Source organism: Stenella coeruleoalba (assembly GCF_951394435.1).
Source record: "Stenella coeruleoalba genome assembly, chromosome: 1".
NCBI lineage: Eukaryota > Metazoa > Chordata > Mammalia > Artiodactyla > Delphinidae > Stenella > Stenella coeruleoalba.
Window position 1 is genome coordinate 55,139,553 of NC_137169.1, and position 20,765 is coordinate 55,160,317.

General features: G+C 38.9%; 1 protein-coding gene across 6 annotated transcripts in view; it reads left to right on the forward strand.

Annotated features, from left to right (window-relative positions):
• CACHD1 (cache domain containing 1) overlaps nucleotides 1–20,765 on the forward strand; it is a 234,753-nt gene that overhangs the window by 69,217 nt on the left and 144,771 nt on the right. For all 6 annotated transcript variants that reach the window (XM_079939148.1, XM_079939149.1, XM_079939150.1 and 3 more), the window contains one exon: nucleotides 16,028–16,090. In XM_079939148.1, the coding sequence (XP_079795274.1) occupies nucleotides 16,028–16,090 (63 nt within the window). The remainder of the gene's footprint in view (nucleotides 1–16,027; nucleotides 16,091–20,765) is intronic.

The window sequence follows — 20,765 nt, forward strand, 5'->3', positions numbered from 1 at the left end:
GGGTCGCTATTTTGTGTAAAATAGTATTTGAGCAGAACTCCAGAGGCAGGAGGGAGCAAGTACATCCAAAGGCAATGTTTTTCAAAAAGGGGGGAGCGGGAAGTGCAAAGGCCCTGTGGCTGGAAATTGCTCAACAGGTCTAAGTAGCAACCTGGAGGCCAGTGTGTCTGGAGCAGACTGAGACTGGGGAGAGGGCAGGAGAGAAGTCAAAGGGTGAACAGGCTGTAGGTAGGGGCTTTGGAACCAGGAAAAGGACTTGAGCTTTTACTCTGAAATGATTGGGAAGCTATTAGAGAGTTTGGGCCTGGAAGTGCCAAGAGCCTTGGTCCTAGAGTCAGACACATTTGAGTTCAAATCTCGCTCTGCCACTTTTACTAGCGCTGTCTGATTCCTCATCTAAAAAAATGAGGCTTATTATTCTTACCCTGAAATGTTGCAATGAGGAAGAGGAGGAGAAAAGTGGCGGTGGTGGTATTAATAGTAGAAGAGGTAGATAACAGTAAGAGAATTTGTGTCTGTTTATCAGTGTGTTAAGAGGCAGGGTGTGAATGAGAGATGAATGTGGCAGGGTGAGGGCAGTTATATGAGTATGAGAGGTGGCATTCTGAACAGAGCTCCAAAATCAGGCCTTGCAGACACTGGGCTGTGGTTGCTATAGATGAGGAATAATGCAAATACCCGGATAGCGTTGGATCAACCATGTGTATTAACAGCAGCTGGGCCTTCCAGAGCCTGAGAGCTGTCCAACTCAACTCCAGTTTTGAAGCAGTGTATTAATAAATGAAGAAATGCCAAACAGTTACCAACGCTGTTATATTTTAAATATATCTGTTTAACAAATTAACTCCTATGCGGCGTCATTGTGCCATTTCTGAGCTAATTTCCATTATTTATTTTTAAAGCATGAATTTAGAGAATATTGTGCATGCATGATGTGTTCTGTTAATGGGATACACGTTCAAAGTTGTATGATCAATACCTTTTTCTTTTCATTTTGTCACTTTCTCTCTGTGACTGTGTATAAAGTCTCATTAGGAGAAGATCAAACATACAGGTTTGGGGCTTTTGATGAATATGAACCCCAGGCCAAAAAACGAACCAGCCAACCTTCCCACTGTCTCCCCTGCACTGCACATTAGGCCTTAATATTCCCTGCTGAGTGCTGAGAACAAGGGTCCAGGTAACTTTGTGTTGTGTTTGGTTCAGGTGTGCCTTCCTCAGGCTGGCTACTAGCTACAGCTTCTGCACACCTGCTTACACCTCCCTGTTCTCCTTTGCACTGTCAGCTCTTGAAGGATGGGGCTGTCTTAGCATCACTTCGTCCAGAGCCAGCCCATAGTCTGTGCTCAGTGACAGAAAACTGAGCCGGGCTACGTTGGGAAGGTGAGCCCTTCCAGAACATTCAGCTGGAAAAGGTTGGACAAAGGAAGCTCACCAGCGGTTGTAGCAGTTTGAGGAACCAAGAAATCTTGATCCCAGATTTGAGCCATGGCCTCCAGGGGAGCCTAGAGTTGTGGGAAAGTAACCCCACCCTGTGCGGATTGGTTGTGTGGCTCTGAAGGAAGCTGCCTTTTCATTCATTAGTTAGTTTCTTGTTTGGTAAAACAGGGATTCTAACGACGCACACCTCCCAGGGTGGTGGTAAGGCAGAGACATTGCAAATCCAAGTGCTCCTTCCTTCTTTCCTTCCTCCTGTCTTCCCAGGAAGCCCCACCCAAAGATTAGTTCATCTCTAATTCTGAATTCGGTGGCTGCAAGTGGAGAGCAGCTGTCAGTGACTGAAGATTTGGAATATGCCCCTTTTTTTCCCCTCTAAGTGGTCAGCGGGAGTGAGTATTTCTCTTTCCTTCTCCCTCCTTCTTTTTCCTTTTTTTTCTTTTCTTTTTTTTTTAAGGTATTTCTTTTAACCAGACCATACTTTATAGTCTATGGAAATGTGGATTTATACAGAAATTCAACATAGGGAGACTATTACTGATATTTCAAGGAGATTCACAGAAGTGCTTTGATTTGAAAGGTGCATTAGTGTAGGGCTTTTCAAACAGTGATTAATGGGCCACCTCCATCACAACTACCTTGATGATTCTCGCCCATATTGACCTCCCCCGGGCCTGGGGACCCATTATCTATTGGAGGCGGGGGCCCAGGAATCTGCATTTCATTACAAGCAAACAGGATTTGTTTTGTATCTCTATAAAGTCTGATAACCGCTATCTTAGTGATGGAAATCCAATTTGTATAACTGTTATTGAGCACCCAGTATGTATTCTTCATCATATTCATCACATAGATAGTAACTTAAGTGCTCACAGCTATGACCATAGGAAGGTATAGTTTACATAAAGTCACCCATTGAAAGGGCATAAGTCAGTGGCTTTTAGTATAGTTCCAGAGTTGTGCAATCATCACCATAATCTTAAAACATTTTCATCATCCCCCAAAGAAACCTTATTCCCATTAGCAGTCATTGCCCACGGGTGGATATTATTACACCCATTTTTAGAGGCGGGAAAATGGAGGCTTTGGACATTTAAGCAACATGCCTCCAACCCCGACAGTAAGTAGTGGAGCTGAGGACCATGGTCTGACTTCCTTGCTTCTAGAACCCACGCTCTTTCGACTATACCATGCCCCTTTCCAGGAACTCAAGACATATATTTGCTTGGTGGGGAGAATAATTTGAGGTTCTGGCTTTTTCCTTGTTCAGTAGTTTTAGATAATATATTTTCCCTTCCCATTCTGTCTTTGTAGGGTAAATAAATAGGTTTTAGGGATAAACAACAAGGTCCTCCTGTATAGCACAGGGCACTATATTCAATATCCTGTGATAAAGCATAATGGAAAAGAATATGAAAAAGAATGTATATGTACGTATAACTGAATCACTTCGCTATACAGCAGAAATTAACACGACACTGTAAATCAACTATGTATACATTGTAAATCAATAAAATAAATTAAAAAAAAATAGGTTTTAGTTTTTAGTTCATTATGCAGCAGTTACATAAGAAATCAGCATGACTGAAAGCCAGGAGAAACCAGCATTTGGTCCTGTCCCTGATTGTGACCTATCATATATGGTGTTTGAGGCTTACTTTCCTCTTCTGTCAAATGAGGAAGTAATACCAAATCTTTTATTGATTCATTAAGCATTTATTGGACGTTTAATGGTGATTACACTGGATGCTCAGTCTATGGGATATTCAGAGAAAATGTTGACAATTTTAATACCAGCTGTGCTTAACTGGGCAAAAACTATATGTCAGTCACTAGCTTGTCCTAGCTTGTCATTCCATTTAGTTCTAACTGCAAGCCTAGTAGGTAGTGACGATCACCCTGTTCTGTCTCTACGGCGTTGGAGGTATGTTGCTTAAATGAGGAAACTTAGGCTCAGAAGATTTAAATAATTTGTGCTGGTCACACAGCTGAGATGACTGAGGTCTGGATGATTCCAAAGCCTGGACCTCAGTCCTCACACTCCTCTCCAGGTGAGCAGGAGTTGTTATTGCCTTCTGTGAGGTCACTACTCATGTTTCTAAACAAATACTTGCAACACAATGTGGAAGTAAATAATTCAGTGAAGGCGCTAAAGGAGGTTTAATCTTCTGGCCTCTTTTTGAGGAGGTTTGGGGAGGCGTCTAGATGAGCCTCTGGGTTCTGTTAGAGGCATAGCTAATTATTGCATTTCTCCCTCTCCTGTAGCCCCTATTTGCTTAATACCTGCAGGTTGGATTTTTAGGACTACTTCCGTCCCCTGGTACCTGCAGGAACCCTGTTTGTTGAGCAGTACTAGGCCGGGAGGGACCAGCATCTCTGTGATGTATTTCCCAACTTGAATTTATGCCTCTGGCCTCCTTGGCAAATGTTTACAAAGCCGCAGACTCTAGTAAACTAGAGATTTGGCCTGTGCTCAGACAGGTGTTCCCTACCAAGTATCATCAGTAATCAAAGGGAAAGTCACTTTCTCAAGGACCCAGCTTGCATGTGGGTTTCTAAAGAAACTTGAAGAAGGCAGTTCGTTGAGCCTGGGAGCCAAGCTTGTCAAGGCACTGGGAGCTAATGTGAAAGCCATTTCCTGAAAATAGAGTTTTTAATAAGTCTTGTCACTATGGAAGGCTTCGGAAGTGTGATTTGGAAGAGCTCCTGACATTGGGATGAGGACACAGGAAATCTCAAATGACTTTTTATTCCTGGGAATAGTTGTTCATTTTGAAGGATTTTTGAAAGTTACTATTTACTGAGCTCTTACTGTATGTAAGGAATAAGTGCTATACAAGCACTGAACCTCACAAAAAACCCATAAGCTCGCTATTATTGTCGCCTCTTATTTTACAAATTAGGAACTGGTGCACATCTAACCTCTCCACAGCCACTCAGCTGGTAATAGAGGATTTGTTTTGTTTTGTTTTGTTTTAAACTCCCTTTCACGTTCCTATTTTTTTTAGCCCTAAAAACTTGCAGAAATAATTTTAACCAGCATTTATTCATTAAAATTATATTGTGAATCTGAGCCCAGAGAGCCATTCATTGTTCATTGAAATGTGAGTTAATGATTATTGCTGAGAATCATGGCATGTCGTGCTGGAGCCATTACAGCAGGGTTGTTACCATGGTATTCGATATGCATGACAGGCACCCTGGCTGTGAAAGCCTGAAAGACGATACAGTGAGGAGGACCTGGGAGACATTTGTGTAATCATATTAGCATCACATTTATTCCAGAAAGGCTAACTGCTCGGTTTCACGTCTTAATGTCCACGTTTAAGCTCACCACTCTCAAGATTGGTTTTCTCTATTTAAATTGTCATCTTAAACTATTCATCCCTTCAATACTTGGCCTCTCCTCCTGCAACAAGTTTTAGAGATATGTTTATAACATTTTTCTTAACAATTTAAGTCAAATTTCACCAGCAAATATAATTTTCTTGAAGCATCCATTTCATATGGCAGAAGGACCTAGCATTAGTAGCTTCTCAAAAGTCTAGCAATCTATACTTCAGTAAGATTCTAGCACAATAATAGAGTGGAAATTTTAAGATCACCAAGGTTTATATAATCTAACCCAATTTTCCACTTTATAGGTAAGGGAAACTAGACCTAGGGAGGCTTAATGCCTTCATCAGGCATATAGCTGATTTATACAGAGCTAGTTTATACAGAGTTGCAATTTGACATTATTAGCTTTTGTGATAAATTTTGATTTATAGTTTCTGCACTTAATGAAGCATCACTTTAAATAATAGAATAAACCAGAATTGAACTTATAAAAATTCTCTCTATTTGGAGATGGCATAAATGAACATTTTATTTGAAAACCATCCAAAACAGACTCCCAGTAGCATATTTTGAAATGTCGAGAACCGGTCTTCGGGACTTCCCTGGTCATCCAGTGGTTAAGACTCCATGCTCCCAGTGCAGGGGGCCCGGGTTCCATCCCTGGTCAGGGAACTAGAGCACACATGCCTCAACAAAGGTCCCATGTGCCACCACTACGATCCGGCGCAGGCAAATGAATAAAATAAATATTAAAAAAAAATAGAAAACTAGTCTTCAACTCAGAATGCAACATTGCAACTGTGCTTTAAACCTGAACAGTTGTTTTTCATTAAGCTATTTTTATATAAATTATTTTTTGAACAAGTACATCTCATTCCATAATATCGCTCTGTGCAAGTGCTATAGGGGTCTTAAAATTGAATAAAACAGCCCCTCAGAGGATTTTAAAATTTTACAAAGGAGATGTGACAAATGGGAAACTTTCATTTAAGGTCAAGTGTCATCTGAAGGATCAAAGACGATCCAGTTCATTTGGTTCCTAAAGTTGTCACAGATCCTTGGGACAGTAACTGGCTTCTAAATGGACTAGGTTTTTTTCTTTGTGAGAAGGCTTAGGAACAGTTGAGGGAAGTGGGTGCATGGCTCTGAGCATGTGGAATATAAACATGCTTAAAGCACCTATTTCATCATGTCACTCCCCAGCTAAAAATCCTCCTAACAGCTCTTTATTTCTTGGCAAATACACATTTATTCATTTACTCATTCAAAAAACTCTTTACTCAGTGCCTACCATATGTGTAACATCCAACTCCTCTTCCTGGCTTGAAAAACCTCCACATTGAGTTCTATTCCATTGAGTTCAGTTTCATTTCCAAAAGCTTCCCTTAGGCAACTGACCTTGTATCATGATTACTGACTCCGGAGTCTGTCTCTAGATTGTGAGCTTTGCTACAAAAGAAGCAATCTCCTTATCTTTGAACACCCCATTTCCAAGTATACAGGCCAGTGCTTAGTAAGTCCTTTTTAAGGGTTTTCTCGAGGCCAAAGGATCTAGAAGGTAGGGCCACGTGGGCAGGGATTTTGTTACGCTCTTTTTTGTATCTTTAGTGTCTAGAACAGTGCCTGGCCCCAAGTATTGAATACTTAGTACTTTGTGTTTAGTACTATGTGACAAACCCTCTCTGTGAATGCTCTGAAATGCTCTCACTTAAGCTCTTTTTCTTTTTTTTTCCTATTTAAATCTGACCTCAAATTCAAGCCCAAGCCCACCTCTTCAGAGTCCTGCTCCCCAGCCCCCCACGAACTCTGGCAGCACGTTGGGTCTGTGCCAAACATCCTGAGTTCATCCGGAGCCTGCATTGCACTGTTCACCGTTCATGCTTACTTCTTAATCTTTCATTTCTTCTCCCAACTAGAGAATGAGCTCCTTGAGAATATGGAGCCATATTTTACATGGTTTCTGACTCTATCAGAAAGGACGTGATTAACTTGAGTTATTAATTAAACATTGTCATTTAGGTCTGGAAGGTTAAGCATTTCAGGGTTTCCAGTTCCCTTTGTCCTTGATGGATGGATTCCCTAGGACCTGAGCATTTGTGTGGATTTGCGCACACAGAGAGCACTGAATATTGAAGGCTTATATACTTGAAGTGCCTTTCCTCCAAGAATAAATGCATGGCCATTTAACTACCCCGCCTTTTTTTTTTTTTTTTTTTCCCTTCAAGGTGAAATTTAAAAAGCCTTAATGGAGATCTGGGGTATAGGGAGTGAGGAAATTAAGAGTTAGGAGAGTGGAAGTCGGGGAGTGGAAATCTGGCCCCATCTGCAAAGCGTTTGGGCAAGTCAGCTTCAAGTCAGCTTTCCATTTCTGAGAGGTTTCCATGTGCATTGTCATGAATATTATAGTCAAGTTACATTGGCTAAAAGGCTGAGTCTTTCCAACATGTGGAACTGATTTACTTGCCTTTTCCCCCTCTTACCTCCTTTGAAAGCCCAAACACAACAACAACAGCAAAAATTCAGTAACCCTTCAGAAGCTTTATTGCATTTAGGGAAGTGTTTCCATCTTTCCATGCCTGTCTTTGTTCTCTCCGTTCCTATTTGCTCCCTGGCTCTCCTGGTTTAAATGCTACAACAGGAAATGAAGTGATCAAGACTAGAAACTTTGCTTGCTGAGATTATTGCTTTAGATTTTCCCTGCTAAATCAGACTGCAGGCTGTTCCTTTTTCCCTGTAATTTCTTTTGAGGGATAGAGAGGGCCCAAACTGGCAACCCTTTGTAAAGGTGACCCTGGTCGCCGATTTGTGACTCTCCCACGAGCTTTCTTGCTTGCTATTCAGAGCTCATGTTGGTTTGAAGGGTAAGTTAAATACCATGAGACTAAGGAATTCATAATTTGAGTTCTTTTGCAAACTTGAAGTATCCGAGGGGCTGTGTGTGTATATACTTAGAGCCTGAAGAGGACAGGGAAGGAAAAACAGAGGTGAGGGGGGAAGACTCTATTAATAGATTGTTGAGAAAAGGGGAATTTTTTTTATCTTAAAGAGAAAGGATACTTTGTTCCCTTTTTTGCTAGCTGGTTGAGTAATCAACCAAACTGACCGTCTGTATGACTTAATGCCTAGATTAATGGATACACACACGCATATTTATGCTTACTGTGTACCATGCAATGTGCTGAGGAATCATGGCATGGGCCAGTTGTCAAAAAATTTACAACAAAGTTAGAACCTAGAAATCTAGAAGAGTGGAAGGAAATAAAGTAAACTGTAAACTGGTTTTTACTGAGCGGTCAGACAGTAGATTTTTTTCCCCTCTTCTTCCTTTACATATTTTCAAATTTTCTACAGTGAACATATTATTTTAACTGTAGCATAGACTGTCTTTGCTGCAGAAGTTCAGAGAAGGGAGAGATTACCTTTGGGAGGTTGTTAGGGATGAGGTAGGACTTGAGTTGGTAAATATTTATACAGGTATTTTTGGCCCCCCGTACCTCCAACTATCATAGCATAGCTATCATTAAGAGGATATTGTTAAGAGATGAACAATAATGGAATAGAATAATAATAGAATGACCATGAAGACTGTTCGAATAACTATCATAATGGTATGTGAAATACATTCATAGTGTTTTTAGTGCAGTCTACGTAAATTTATCTTCACATTTATGAGGTTAAGATATGTGAAGTACCTGGTGCTAGACAGATAGTAAGCACTACACAAGCAATAGTTATATCATTTGTTATATATAGCAACCGTAAAACAAAATAAGGAAGTCTGTTGGGGCAGGACATGTGTGCCCAGGGTACCATTTGCACAAGGTCATCTATTGTGTACTGATTCGTTTTGTTTTAAATTCCCAATCTAGGCCTCTTCCTCTACCATGATTTTCAGTACCTAAGCATTTCCCTTTGTCATGAAACTGGAATAGCCCTGTTTCTTGCAAGTCACTGTGGTATTCAAGATCAAATATTTATAGTGAGGATCAAGCATGAGCCCCTACATTTACTTTTTCCTCTGTAAGCTCTCAAGGTGGTGATCTAGTACAAATGGTTCTCTGTAGAGTTTATTGTAACTGAACGTATGTCTTTTTTTCCCCTAGTGTGTCAACTCTTTGGAAAATGTTTGTCATTACCCATCATAAAGGAAATTCATGCTCCATTTTGAGATTGGGGGGTGGGGAGGAAAGAATATATGTTCTGGGTTCATTATTCATAGGCAAGCCCTGTTACTATTTTGGTCACTTTCTAGATTTTACCTAAGTTTTCTCTATTAAGATGATGATTACATAGAGGATGATACATAAACTTTGGAGTAAGGCAAACTTTGCACCCAGACTTGGTCACTTAATTACAGTGTTCTACATTTGGGCAAACCAAACTTCTAAGACCTCAGTTTTCTCACCTGTAAAATGATGACATAGTAGCTAACTACTATGAAGGGTTGCTATGAGTATTAAGTGAGGTAATGTGTTGCAAAGCACATTAATATACACGGTTAATATACACGGTAACACTGTTATGCATAATGTACCCCCTTTACACACATGTAATTAGAACAATATTTGTGTATTAAAATGCTCATTTTAAAATATGAACAATAACAAAAATCATTGTAAACACTTTTATTAGCTGTACAGTATATTATTGATTGGATGAAGTGTAATTAATCGGTCCCCTATTGGACAGTTAGGTTATTATTTTTTTTGTTAGTGGTAACCTTTTCAATACTCTTGGTAAACTATTTTCTGGAACTACCTGTATCCAGATGAACAAATTTAGAGATTTTTTTTTTAATGATGGAGATTTATGGCAGCAGGTTTGTGATCTCAGAATGCAGATGATGAAGCCTCCTTAGAGGCTTAGACCTCCTTAGACCTTCCATATGTTCAACAGTGTGAGGTTAAATAGTCTGGTAAAAATCGGACAATGTCTACTCTGGGCAGAGTGATCCCTTATAACCTAGTAAAAGCTTATTCATGGGGTATGCTTAGGGGAGAATAGAGTTATGCATATGTTTTCTTCTGAAACACTTAAACTAAGCTGCCATTAATTCCCTGTCCAGTGATTGTTGGAGTTTGTTTTAATGACAGCATGGTTAATGTTGGTCAACATCTTGAGATAACAGTGGTAATCTATATTTTCCTTCCCTTTGGCCATAATTCCTAGAACAGTAGGAAGAGATCCAGAGAGGAATGAAGCTGTTAGTGAACTGTCAGCCAAATTGGCTTGTGACAGAGACCTGTAAACGTCAAGAGAATAAGCTTTTGAATAAAAATTCAGTCCTGCATTTTCTTAGCAAAGATCAGGGAGGGAGTCCAACAGAACCTTATTAGGCTTGTTAGAGGTATTTCTCCTCTGTGGTTTTGTGCTATACCGTTCATTTAAACATCTAGTTCAAATTTGGCAGAGCTGTTGGAGTGAAGGTGGAGCCAACTGTCAGGATTGACCATCTTATTAAACACTCATGTAATTGTTCCTGTTCCAGTTAAGTGGAATTCTCTTGCCATCTGTTAAGCAGGCTCAATTAATAGAGAGATTTGGGAGGGAAAGATGGTGGGTAGGGAGGGTGGGTCAATGGAGTGAGGACTTGGGGACAGGGAAGGACTAAGTTGCAGCCCTTAAGAGGTGAGGGAAAGTAGCTCTCCCTCCACCTACACACACACACTAACACACACACACACACACACACACACACACACACACAGAGAGCAGGATGTCTTTTTTTCTTTTCATGCGGGAGAGGTAGGGGAACTGTATTCAAGTGTAATGTGGCTCTTTAATTTCCTCTTTGGGGGAGGAGGGGGAAGGCAGCGCTTAGGGAATAAAAGAACAGAATATGCAAATAGGAGATTTGATTAAATTGTGTTATATAAGTTTAGAGCGTCCAGGTTGGATGAGACTCAGATAAAGACAACTTTTTTCTTGCTGGAAATTCAGGTTAGTACAGTACCATTGATGGGAAGCTGAAGAACTAATTCATGGTATATACTTAGAGTTTGAGGGAGTAATTAATATGTAGCCTCAGGGAAGGCTCAGGAGCCCTTATCTGTAAATTGCTAGGTGACTCTCCAGTATTGGTACAGTCTAATTTCATCTGGTTGCAGATTGGGGTGTAGATTTTTTTTTTAAGTATAATAGCCCAGTTAATAGATTATTGTCCTTTTTAAAACTGCATAAATGATTTTTAAAATATACAAAAACATTTGTCATGGGTATATTTTAAAGAGACTGCCTAGAATGTGTGTTTAAAGTAGATTTATTGGGCTTCCCTGGTGGCACAGTGGTTGAGTGGCCGATGCAGGAGACACGGGTTCGTGCCCTGGTCCAGGAAGATCCCACATAACGCAAAAAAAAATAAATAAATAAAATAAAGTAGATTTATTGAAGTATAGCATACATCCAGCACAGTGCACACTCATAAATGTACAGCTGGATGAGTTCTCACAAGAGTGAACACATCCCTGTAACCAGCACCTAGATCAAGAGAAAGAACATTTCAGCATCCCAAACGTAGGCTTCATGCCCTATTCAGTTGACTGTCCCACAAAATGTAACCACTATCTTGGCTTCTAATAGGCTAGGTTAGTTTTGCCTGTTTTTGAACTTGATATAAATGGAATTAACATTCTTTGTGCCCTGGTGTCTGGCTTCTTTCACTCAGAAATATGTTTATAAGAGTCATCACGTTGATGCATGTTGCAATTGTGTGTTCATTTTCATCTCGCCCAAATATTCGACTGTGTGAATTCACACAGTTTGTCTCTTCTGTTGCTGATAGGCATTTGGATAATTTCCAGGTTGGGGCTATTATGAGTAGTGCTGCTATGAACATTCTTAAGATTTCTTTTGATAAACACGAACACATTTCTGCTAGGTATATACCAGGATGAGAACTGCTGGGTCATAGGATATGCATATAATTAACTTCAGAAGATACCTCCAGTTTTCCAAGGTATGTGTTTTAATGAGGGAAAGGTCAGTTTCGTCTTTAGATCAGAGTACTTAGTTGCCTTGAGTTTAAGAATAAGGCATGATGGGGGCTTCCCTGGTGGCGCAGTGGTTGAGAGTCCGCCTGCTGATGCAGGGGACACGGGTTCGTGCCCCGGTCTGGGAAGATCCCACATGCCGCGGAGCGGCTGGGCCCGTGAGCCATGGCCGCTGAGCCTGCGCTCCGCAACGGGAGAGGCCACAACAGTGAGAGGCCCGCGTACCGCAAAAAGAATAAGGCATGTTGTTGTTCTTGTATTCTTTTGATTATGGAAATTAATATGACTGACAAAGAGGAGTCAGTGAACTATTTCTCCTTAAAATAACTTGTAAAGACCCCTCACCTATTTTAATGATGTTTTCACTATACAACAAAGTGTATTTTTACTTCTAGTATTTGACAAGAATGAGAAGAGTAATGGGCAAGAACAAGCAATATGTTTGCCTTTACTTCCAGGGATTTGTACACCGAGGAGATTGACTTCAAACTCCCTCCAGATTGTGCTCAAATTAAGAGTTCAAATGTCTGGAATTCCTTTGGTCCTCGAGGGAATTTGAGTAAGGGAAAGTGACAACTTGGAAATAGAATGCGGCATGCCCACCCTACCCACCTACATCCTAACCCTGTTACTGTGAGTGAAGCATCAGAGAAGACGAACAATCTGACCTTTTGGGATTGCTCTTCATGTCATGTTTTAAGAAAACTTTTTTCCATTTCCACTTTTCAAGTCCTCTGACAACCAAGAAACTCTTGCAGTCACGAAAATGTCAGCTAGGTGTATCATTTGGAATTCCTGGCTCTCAAATTAAAAATAAAATGCCCAGAAAACTCTGTATTCTATTCCTTTCACAGTTTTACATAGCAATAGAAAGTAATAAAAGATAAAATCTTTGTCTGGGACTCTTATTAGTTATGCCTGACATTGGTCATATGTATATAAAGTTATACCAGCACATTGTATCTTGCTTAAAATAAAATTGATAGAAAAAGACCCCAGTCTTCACTCTTTTTCTGTATCCTGATAATAGGATTTCTAGATTATCCTGAACGAAAAGGTGATGTGAATAAATTTAATAGTTTTGCTAGAAGCAATGCCTGTTTTTAACTCACGACCTAGATTTAGACCTCAACACTTCAATATTTTACCTGTGATGCGTTTTCTAACTTCTGAGCTGTAGTTTTTAATCTGTAAAATAGGTTTCAGATCGCTGTCTCCCACATCGGGTTGTTGCAGGGATCAAATGAGATCATCTATGTGAAACTGTAAACTATGAAAGTACTAAGCCTAATAAGCCTTTGAGAACTGGGCTTAGCAGGCCCTGCATTTTAAGAAAGATTATTACTGGCCATTAATCTAGAGCATAATGGAATATCACTCTGTACCTTGAGATCTTGGGCACACAGCTAAGCCTGAACTTTTAACCTTGCACCAGACGTGGCTGGCTGACCTGTTTAGTTGTGAGTTACTTGTCTAGGTTCTACTGGCCTTTCACTAACACCCTTCCCCGCTGTGGGGAGAGGAGCAAAAAGTTGTTTGCTTGGTGATAGCTCCAAACTATTATTCTAGCAGGCCACCTTTCATTTCTGGGGTGGTAAGAGGGTTGTATAAAATATATAAGTAGTCTATAAGATCACTACTGCTTACATCTATAACTTCTTTCTTTTAACATTTTCTATTACCCACCTAATTTTTATTAGGTGTTGAGAATATAGAAACACTTATAAGCCATAAAAGGCTCTAATAAAAGTGTTGGCCATCATGATTGATAGTAATTGTTAAGAAAATGAATGAGTAAAACAGGGGCTGGACACGGCCTGGCAAACACTTCCTGGCTTATATTCCTTATTACTACTGAGGAATTCACCTTTCTTTTAACAACAAAGAAGAGGGAAGGATCTGAGGTTCCTCATTAGGTGTGGCCCTTGGTAGTTGTTTTGAGCAAAGTGGATCTGCTTTGCTTCCCAGAACATGGGTTACTCCATCAGTCACCTCTTGGGGGAACACCTCCCAGGATAGGACAGATAATGTATCAACTGAAATATCGCTGCCAGAAATGAAATAAGAAATTGACCACACTCATCAAGATATGGAGACACTTCATGAATTATGTTAGTTTTTAATAAACGTGCACTCTTGGTACTGAGCAGGTTGTGAAAATCAAATTATATGAAAATAGAGAATGTGGTCTGGGAGTGTAGGTGGCAGTGACATTGACACAGAAAACTGGGGCTGGAGGTCTGCAGATTTATAATTCCTTCTCCAAAATGATGTCTGTTTTAGGATTCAGAATCCTGTTGCACCTTGATGATGAAACACCTCCAGTGAAATCTAAAGCAGAACCCTGTAATCAGAGGCATTAGTACATCTGCATCAAAAAGAATAAATACTCACTAAGTGGTTTAATAAAGACTATAAATCCACATCAGTTCAAGTTAGGATTTACTACCAATAAGTTCATGTCATGTCATATTTTGCTAGCAGATGTGTTATGCAAAACTTGTGATTTTCAGAGCCTTTTGAATTTTAGAATTACACGTAAAGGGATTGTTGATCTGCATTACGTTTGGGTGTTAGCTCCTAACAGGAGTGTTTTTCATATGTGTCCAGCTACCAGGTAGCAAATGCTCATGAGACAATAGGGTTAGTAGCACCATAACCGGAGTCGCACTGCCTGGGTTCAAATTCCAGCCCTGCCAAATGACTTTGGGTAAATTACCTAATTTCCCAGGGTCTTCGTTTTTCATCTTTGGAGCTGCAGGAATTTTGTTATTACATAAGATATGCATATGAGGTACAATGTGAATTGCATTAGGCACTCAATAAAATACGCTTCTGTTTCCTCATATATACTCATATAATGGGGATAATAATAGTGCTTGTCACAAAGGTGTTTTATGAGACTGAAATAGGTATATAGGTGTAACATGCCTAAGAATAGTGTCTGCCCCACAGTAAACATTTAATAACTAGTCGCCAGTATCATTATCACCATTACTAAAAATCTGTACCTTTCCTATCAGCAAGTCATTTTCAGGAAAGAAAACGACAGTAAGCATCTGTTGACTGAATGAGTGGTGCATTGAAAAATTATGATAATTTGTAATTAGAATTTTCCAGACTGTAATTCCGTCCCATTCCATCTCCATCCTTGCCAAGTGTGTTTACTTCCCTTCCCCCAGCAACATGCCCCCACCCCACCCCTCCCCCAGCCCCAGCACCTTGATTTTCCTTCATTTGCACAGCACTTGATGAACTTGGCACTTGTCTTCCTCATCACCACCATGCAGGTGTGTTAGGCTGTCTGGGAAGCTGTCCCAGATGACGACAAACCCTTGTCAGTAGGATACAAAGGAACACGGGAAATTTTGGCTGACATCTCCAGGTCTGACTCCTTACTCAACTGGAGAGTTCCAGAGGTATCTTTAAAGTTTTAGGATAAATGAGGCTGCTGTTCCTTTTTTTTCCCCCCAGTCCCTAACAGATCCGTTTCTTGGGTTCTCTTTTTTTTTTTCTGGTTTGTTACAGGTTAATCTTTTGTGATTGGTCAGTAATGGTGGGGTTTGGTAAAGTCATAAGTCTGCAAGGTGTTGTAAATGCAGGCAGTGTCTGCAGGACTGGGTACCAGCGAGGCAGAGACCAGCGGGAAGAATGTGTGTGCTTGTGTGCCGCAGTTTGGACTGATGTTTTGGCACGGCCGTCTTGTTTCCTGGCGTGTAAGGACTGGATTCTCTCTTAAGGCCACACATGTTTGGCAAACCCTATTATTTTACTCTTTCGAGGGGCTGCTTGGGTAATGAAGGTGATAGACAATATTGGGTAGGTACTGGTTGGACAGGGACATGAGGGCATATGGAAAGAATCTTTTTTAAAGAGCTTGATTACATTAGACTGTAGTGTCTGTAAACAATTACAGCATTCAGGGAGTGCAGGATTTAAATGAGAAACACAACTTTGTCAGATTATACCAGTCGGATAAAATGGCATGGGCTCCGGAAATCTATAATTAAATGTATTTCTGAAAATGAAAAATATCGCGTAACATCTGGTTTATTTCACTACAGAAGTGGATGGGTATTGCTTACATAAGTGTGATTGACTAGCTGATATTTGGATTTCTCTGTGTAAAATAACTGTTCTAATTAAATTTTTCTGCTTGATTCTATCTGTGCTGTAAACAGCTTATTCACATACACATTCATATAGAAAATGGCTGTCTTGTTTAGAAAATCTGATGTTTGTTCATTTTCTTTTCCTTGCAGCGGATATTCAACTCCTTTGTTTACACTGAGAAAATCTCAAATGGAGAAAGTGAAGTACAGCAGGTAAGACGTGATTTAGCACTTGACCTTCTCTGTCTTTGTCTTGCTTTTGGGTGTGACTTCATTACACTTTCCAATCTCCACGTGAGGCTGTCTGTTGTTTTCTGTGTGTGATTTCATATACATCTTAAGCAAAATGGCGACAACCTCCCACTTCATGTTCTTATAAGCAGTTGAAATAATGGCTATATAGATGGCTTTCTGCTGTTCATGTTATACTTTGAAAATATTATTTAGTGCCTTGTTATTGTTTTGGAAATTCCTAAACTACTCAAATTTTAAAATATTAGAAATTATTTCATCTGCTATAGGAAAAAGTGCCCAGGCTTTGGAATCAGACAAACCCCAGGTCAAATTCTGGTTTTCCTACTTACTTCATGACTCCCAGGAAGCAATTTAGCCTTTTGAGCTACAGTTTCTCACTCTTAAATCAGAGGGACATAATATCTGCATGATGGGGTTGTGAGAATTAAATGAAGTAATGTCAAATTAACTGAGAATAAGTGAAATGCTTTAGGTGGAAGCCCTGACATAGAAGCAGCTCAGTGGATGTTGGCTTCTTTTGTTCTTTTATTTTTCTTTCCTCTTCTTGTATTCTTCCATTGCTGCTTTTCTCCCATCTTCTCAATGCACTGTGAGGTCAAAAAGTTCTGAGGCCAGATTCTGTTTACTTTATTTATAGCTGGCTTCTAATGGACTGCTTCCTAAATTAAAACATAGTGTTGGTGAACTTGCTCATAAATAATTGATCTGTGCTTGAAAAGAAGGGTGGTAAAGAGGATTCTGGGTTTTAATTTCAGTTAATCCACCAACTTCATTACACCATGTGACCACCAACTAGTAATTTGAAGCTAGGTTGGAGACTTAAGTAAAAAACAGGACCAAACTAAAAACCAGAGTGTAGCAGAGTGCTTCCACAGAATAACAAGATAACTATAGGAAAATACATAATAATTTAAACTCTCTGGGGCCTTTATCTTATTCATGGAAAACAGCTTGACTTGATCTGAACTACAGAAGTGCTATGCAAGAGGACAAAGTTTTGCAAGTATCATTAAAGTGGAGTTATTTATAGGATATTTATTTATAATAAATTACTGTAATTTGATCTTGAAGTTCAGCGTCTCTTATTTATAGACATTAAAGATCTTTATTGGTTTCTGCAGGTTAAATTTAGAGGACATAAGCCATTAAGCACGTACCCTTTTTCTTAGCTTTAGATATTTTTAAAACCTAATGACCTGAGTTGTAGTGAATGTGGTTTGCTATATCAAATCTTACCTTCATAATTCCTGTCTTATTTTTATTCCAGCACACTGGAAAGTGCTGTAGGGTCATGAAATTTAAAAGGGTTTTTATAGGGGAAGGTTTCTACACAAAGCATGTTCAAGGAAACTTTTTGGGAGACCAAAGGCCATTCGATAACATTTTCAAGAAACTGATCCAGGGATATCAGTTTTACTGCTTTTCTTGAGTAACAGATACAAGTTCTTCCTTCACTGGTTTTTAAACATGAAAGTTGTTTTGTTTTCTTGGAGTGATGTTCTTGCTTTTTTCTTTTTATCTAGCTGTGAACAAGTTGGGAAGCCTTCCATAATAATTTTTAAAAAGTATTAGCAGCTGATTTAGCATACATAGAACACTGGTGATTTCAGTATATTATCACATTGATTTTTTTCACATAACGCTGAAGGAAAGATACTATCCTTATTACAGATGAGGTAGGTGAAACTCCAAAAGATAGAATAAGTTAGCTATCGTCTCATGACTAATACATAAAAGAGCTAGTTTTCAAAGTAAGTTTACACTAAGTTATATTATCTGTATTTTTATTTTAACAGTTTATTTTTAAAATCTATATTTGCATACAAAACAGTAGTCTCTGCTAAACTGTCTTTGGCTGAATAAGTCAGATGAAGGAGAGTCACCACATCGTCAGTTCTGCCTTCTCTCTTTGATTGTCAAAAAGTTCTCTTTTATATTGACTAGGAATGTACTTTTTAACTTTTCTCTAATTTCTCTAGTCTCTTTAGAAGAACCCTGGACAAAATAGATCTTATGCCTCTTTTGCATCCAGTATTTGGAGATAATTATCATACCATTATCATTTAGCCTAAAATTTAAAATACCCAGATTGTGGATAATTTCTTCTTCTATGACAAGATTTCCAGGCCCTTTCAGTCCTCTGGTCACTCTAACAACAACAATAATAATAAAAGCTTATATTTACGTATTTACCGAGTATCTGCTCTCCCTTCAATATTGTGATACTCTTGTGGCTTGAATTGGTCAAGAGTTATTCCCATTCTAAAGTGACAAAACAGAGAGCTCCTCACATCTTCTTGACTTGATTAATAGCTACCCAGGAACTCTGGGCCCTGTGATCCTGGACAGTACCCAGGATGAAATCTTTAGGGAAATGCTTACCTCTTAGGTTTCCTGTTCTATCCCCCATCACAGTCATTCACACTTTCATATATATTATCTCCTTGAAACTTCAGAATAACTCGGTAAGGTAGGTGGAGTTACTATTACTAACCAAGTTCAGAAAGGTCAAGGATCCTAGATAATTAGTAATTGAGCTGACTTTAAAAATTGTGAAATATATCAAACATGTAAAGAGTATATAAAACATATATGAGTAGAATAAAGGAATACTATATTAAAATGAACATCTCAACCTACTACCCATATAAAGAAATAAAGCATTACCGGTGCTTCAGAAAGCCCCCATGTGACCTTCCCAGGTGGTACCTCCCTTCCTCTCCCAGAGATAAGTCTATCCTGATTTTTTGGTTAGCCATTCCTTTGCTTGTGTGTGTCTGTGTGTTTGAGATATATATATATCCGCAAATTCATTATTCGACTGTTTTTGTTCTTTATATACATCTTAAGTGTATTATTCATGTATCTTGCTATTTTACTGAGCATTATATTCCTTAAAATCACCTATGTTGATATCTGTAAGTAAGGTGCCTTTATTTCCAATTCTGTGGTATTCCATTAAATGCAGTTTATGTATCCATTTTTCTGTTGGTGATGTTTGGGTTGTTTCTAGTGTCGTAATCTTTGTTGCTGTTGTTCACGTCTCCTGGTGCAGAGTTCAGGTGGAATAATTCTTTGAATTGCAGAAACATTATTATCCCTCACCTCTGCCAATTAAATGCTAGTGTGTGTGTATCTATACATGTTGCAAGTGCCCTAGGTGAGGAGACGGACTGTTTAGCTCAGGTGGAGAATCCCTTCTCTAGAGTAGAATTGCTGGGTACCAGAGTTTTCAATGTGTCTGGATAATGCAAAACTGCTTCCACAGTTGTTGCCACGGGTTACCTTCCTACAGACGGAGTACTGGCAATGTGCTGCTCTGTACCGTCTTCAATACTTGGTGCTACCGAGTTTTAATCTTTTCCCAGTTTGGGGTGTCTGAAATTATATCTAATGGGTTTAATTTGTTTTACTCTGATTACTAATGAGGTTGAAATGACTTTTTACATGTTTATGGTTCATTTTTGTATGTTGTTTTGTTGTGTCAAATGTCTGCTAATGTCTTTTGTCCATTTTTAAAATTGGGTTGTCTCTTTATTTTAGAAGTTTAAATATTCCACACATGTTCTGTATCAGCTCTGTCCAAAAGAGACTTCTGTGCTGATGGAGATGTTTCACATTGGTGCTAATCAAGCAGCCGCTAGCCACATGTGGCTGCTGAGCGCTTGAAATGTAGCTAGAGCTACTGAGTAATTAAATTTTAAATTTCATTTAATTTAATTTTAATAAAGTAGCCCCATATGGCCAGTGGTTACCATATTAGATTCCCTTACAGGTTTATGTTTCATAAATATAAATGTTCTCCCAATGTGTGGCTTTTCTTTTCACTTTCTTTATGATATCTTTTAAAGAATTGAAGTTTTAATTTTAATAGTCAGATTTTTTTAAACCAGTCTTTTCCTTTAAAAGTAGTCATCTCGGACCTCCCTGCTGATCCAGTGGTTAAGACTTCGCCTTCCAACGCAGGGGGTGCGGGTTCAATCCCTGGTCAGGGAGCTAAGATCTCCACATGCCTCACGGCCAAAAAACCAAAACATGAAACAGAAGCAATATTGTGACAAATTCAATAAAGACTTTAAAAATGGCCCACATCAAAAAAAAAAATCTTTAAAAAATAAATAAATAAAAATAGTCATCTCTATGGGACAGGTTTCATAAAGCAAAGAGGTTTACTGATGATATTGAAAGATCTTAATGTTTGTTTTAACTGAATTAAACTTTTGCTTTCTTATCTCAAGCTAAATATTTTATAGTATTTTACTAATAAGTTAAACAAAAAAAAACTTTTCCTTTTTGGTCTCTGATTATTGTGTGTTGTTAAATTCTGCCCCAAAGACATAAAAATTTTCTCCTTTATTGTCTTCTAAAACTTTTGCCTTTCTCATTTAAGACTTTTATCCACCTGGAATTGATTTTAGTGTTGGATGGTGAAGTAGGTATTCAATTTCTTTTTCCTCTGCCCCATATGTATTTCTAAGTGTTCTTATACTATCTGTTGAACAATTTGTCTTTTTTTTTCATCTGTTTTCAGTCATTAGTCAAGTTTCCACGTATGTGTGAGTTTGATTTGGTTCCGTTGGTATATTTATCTGTCACTGTGCCAGTACCACGTATTCAGAAGGGTAACACTGTC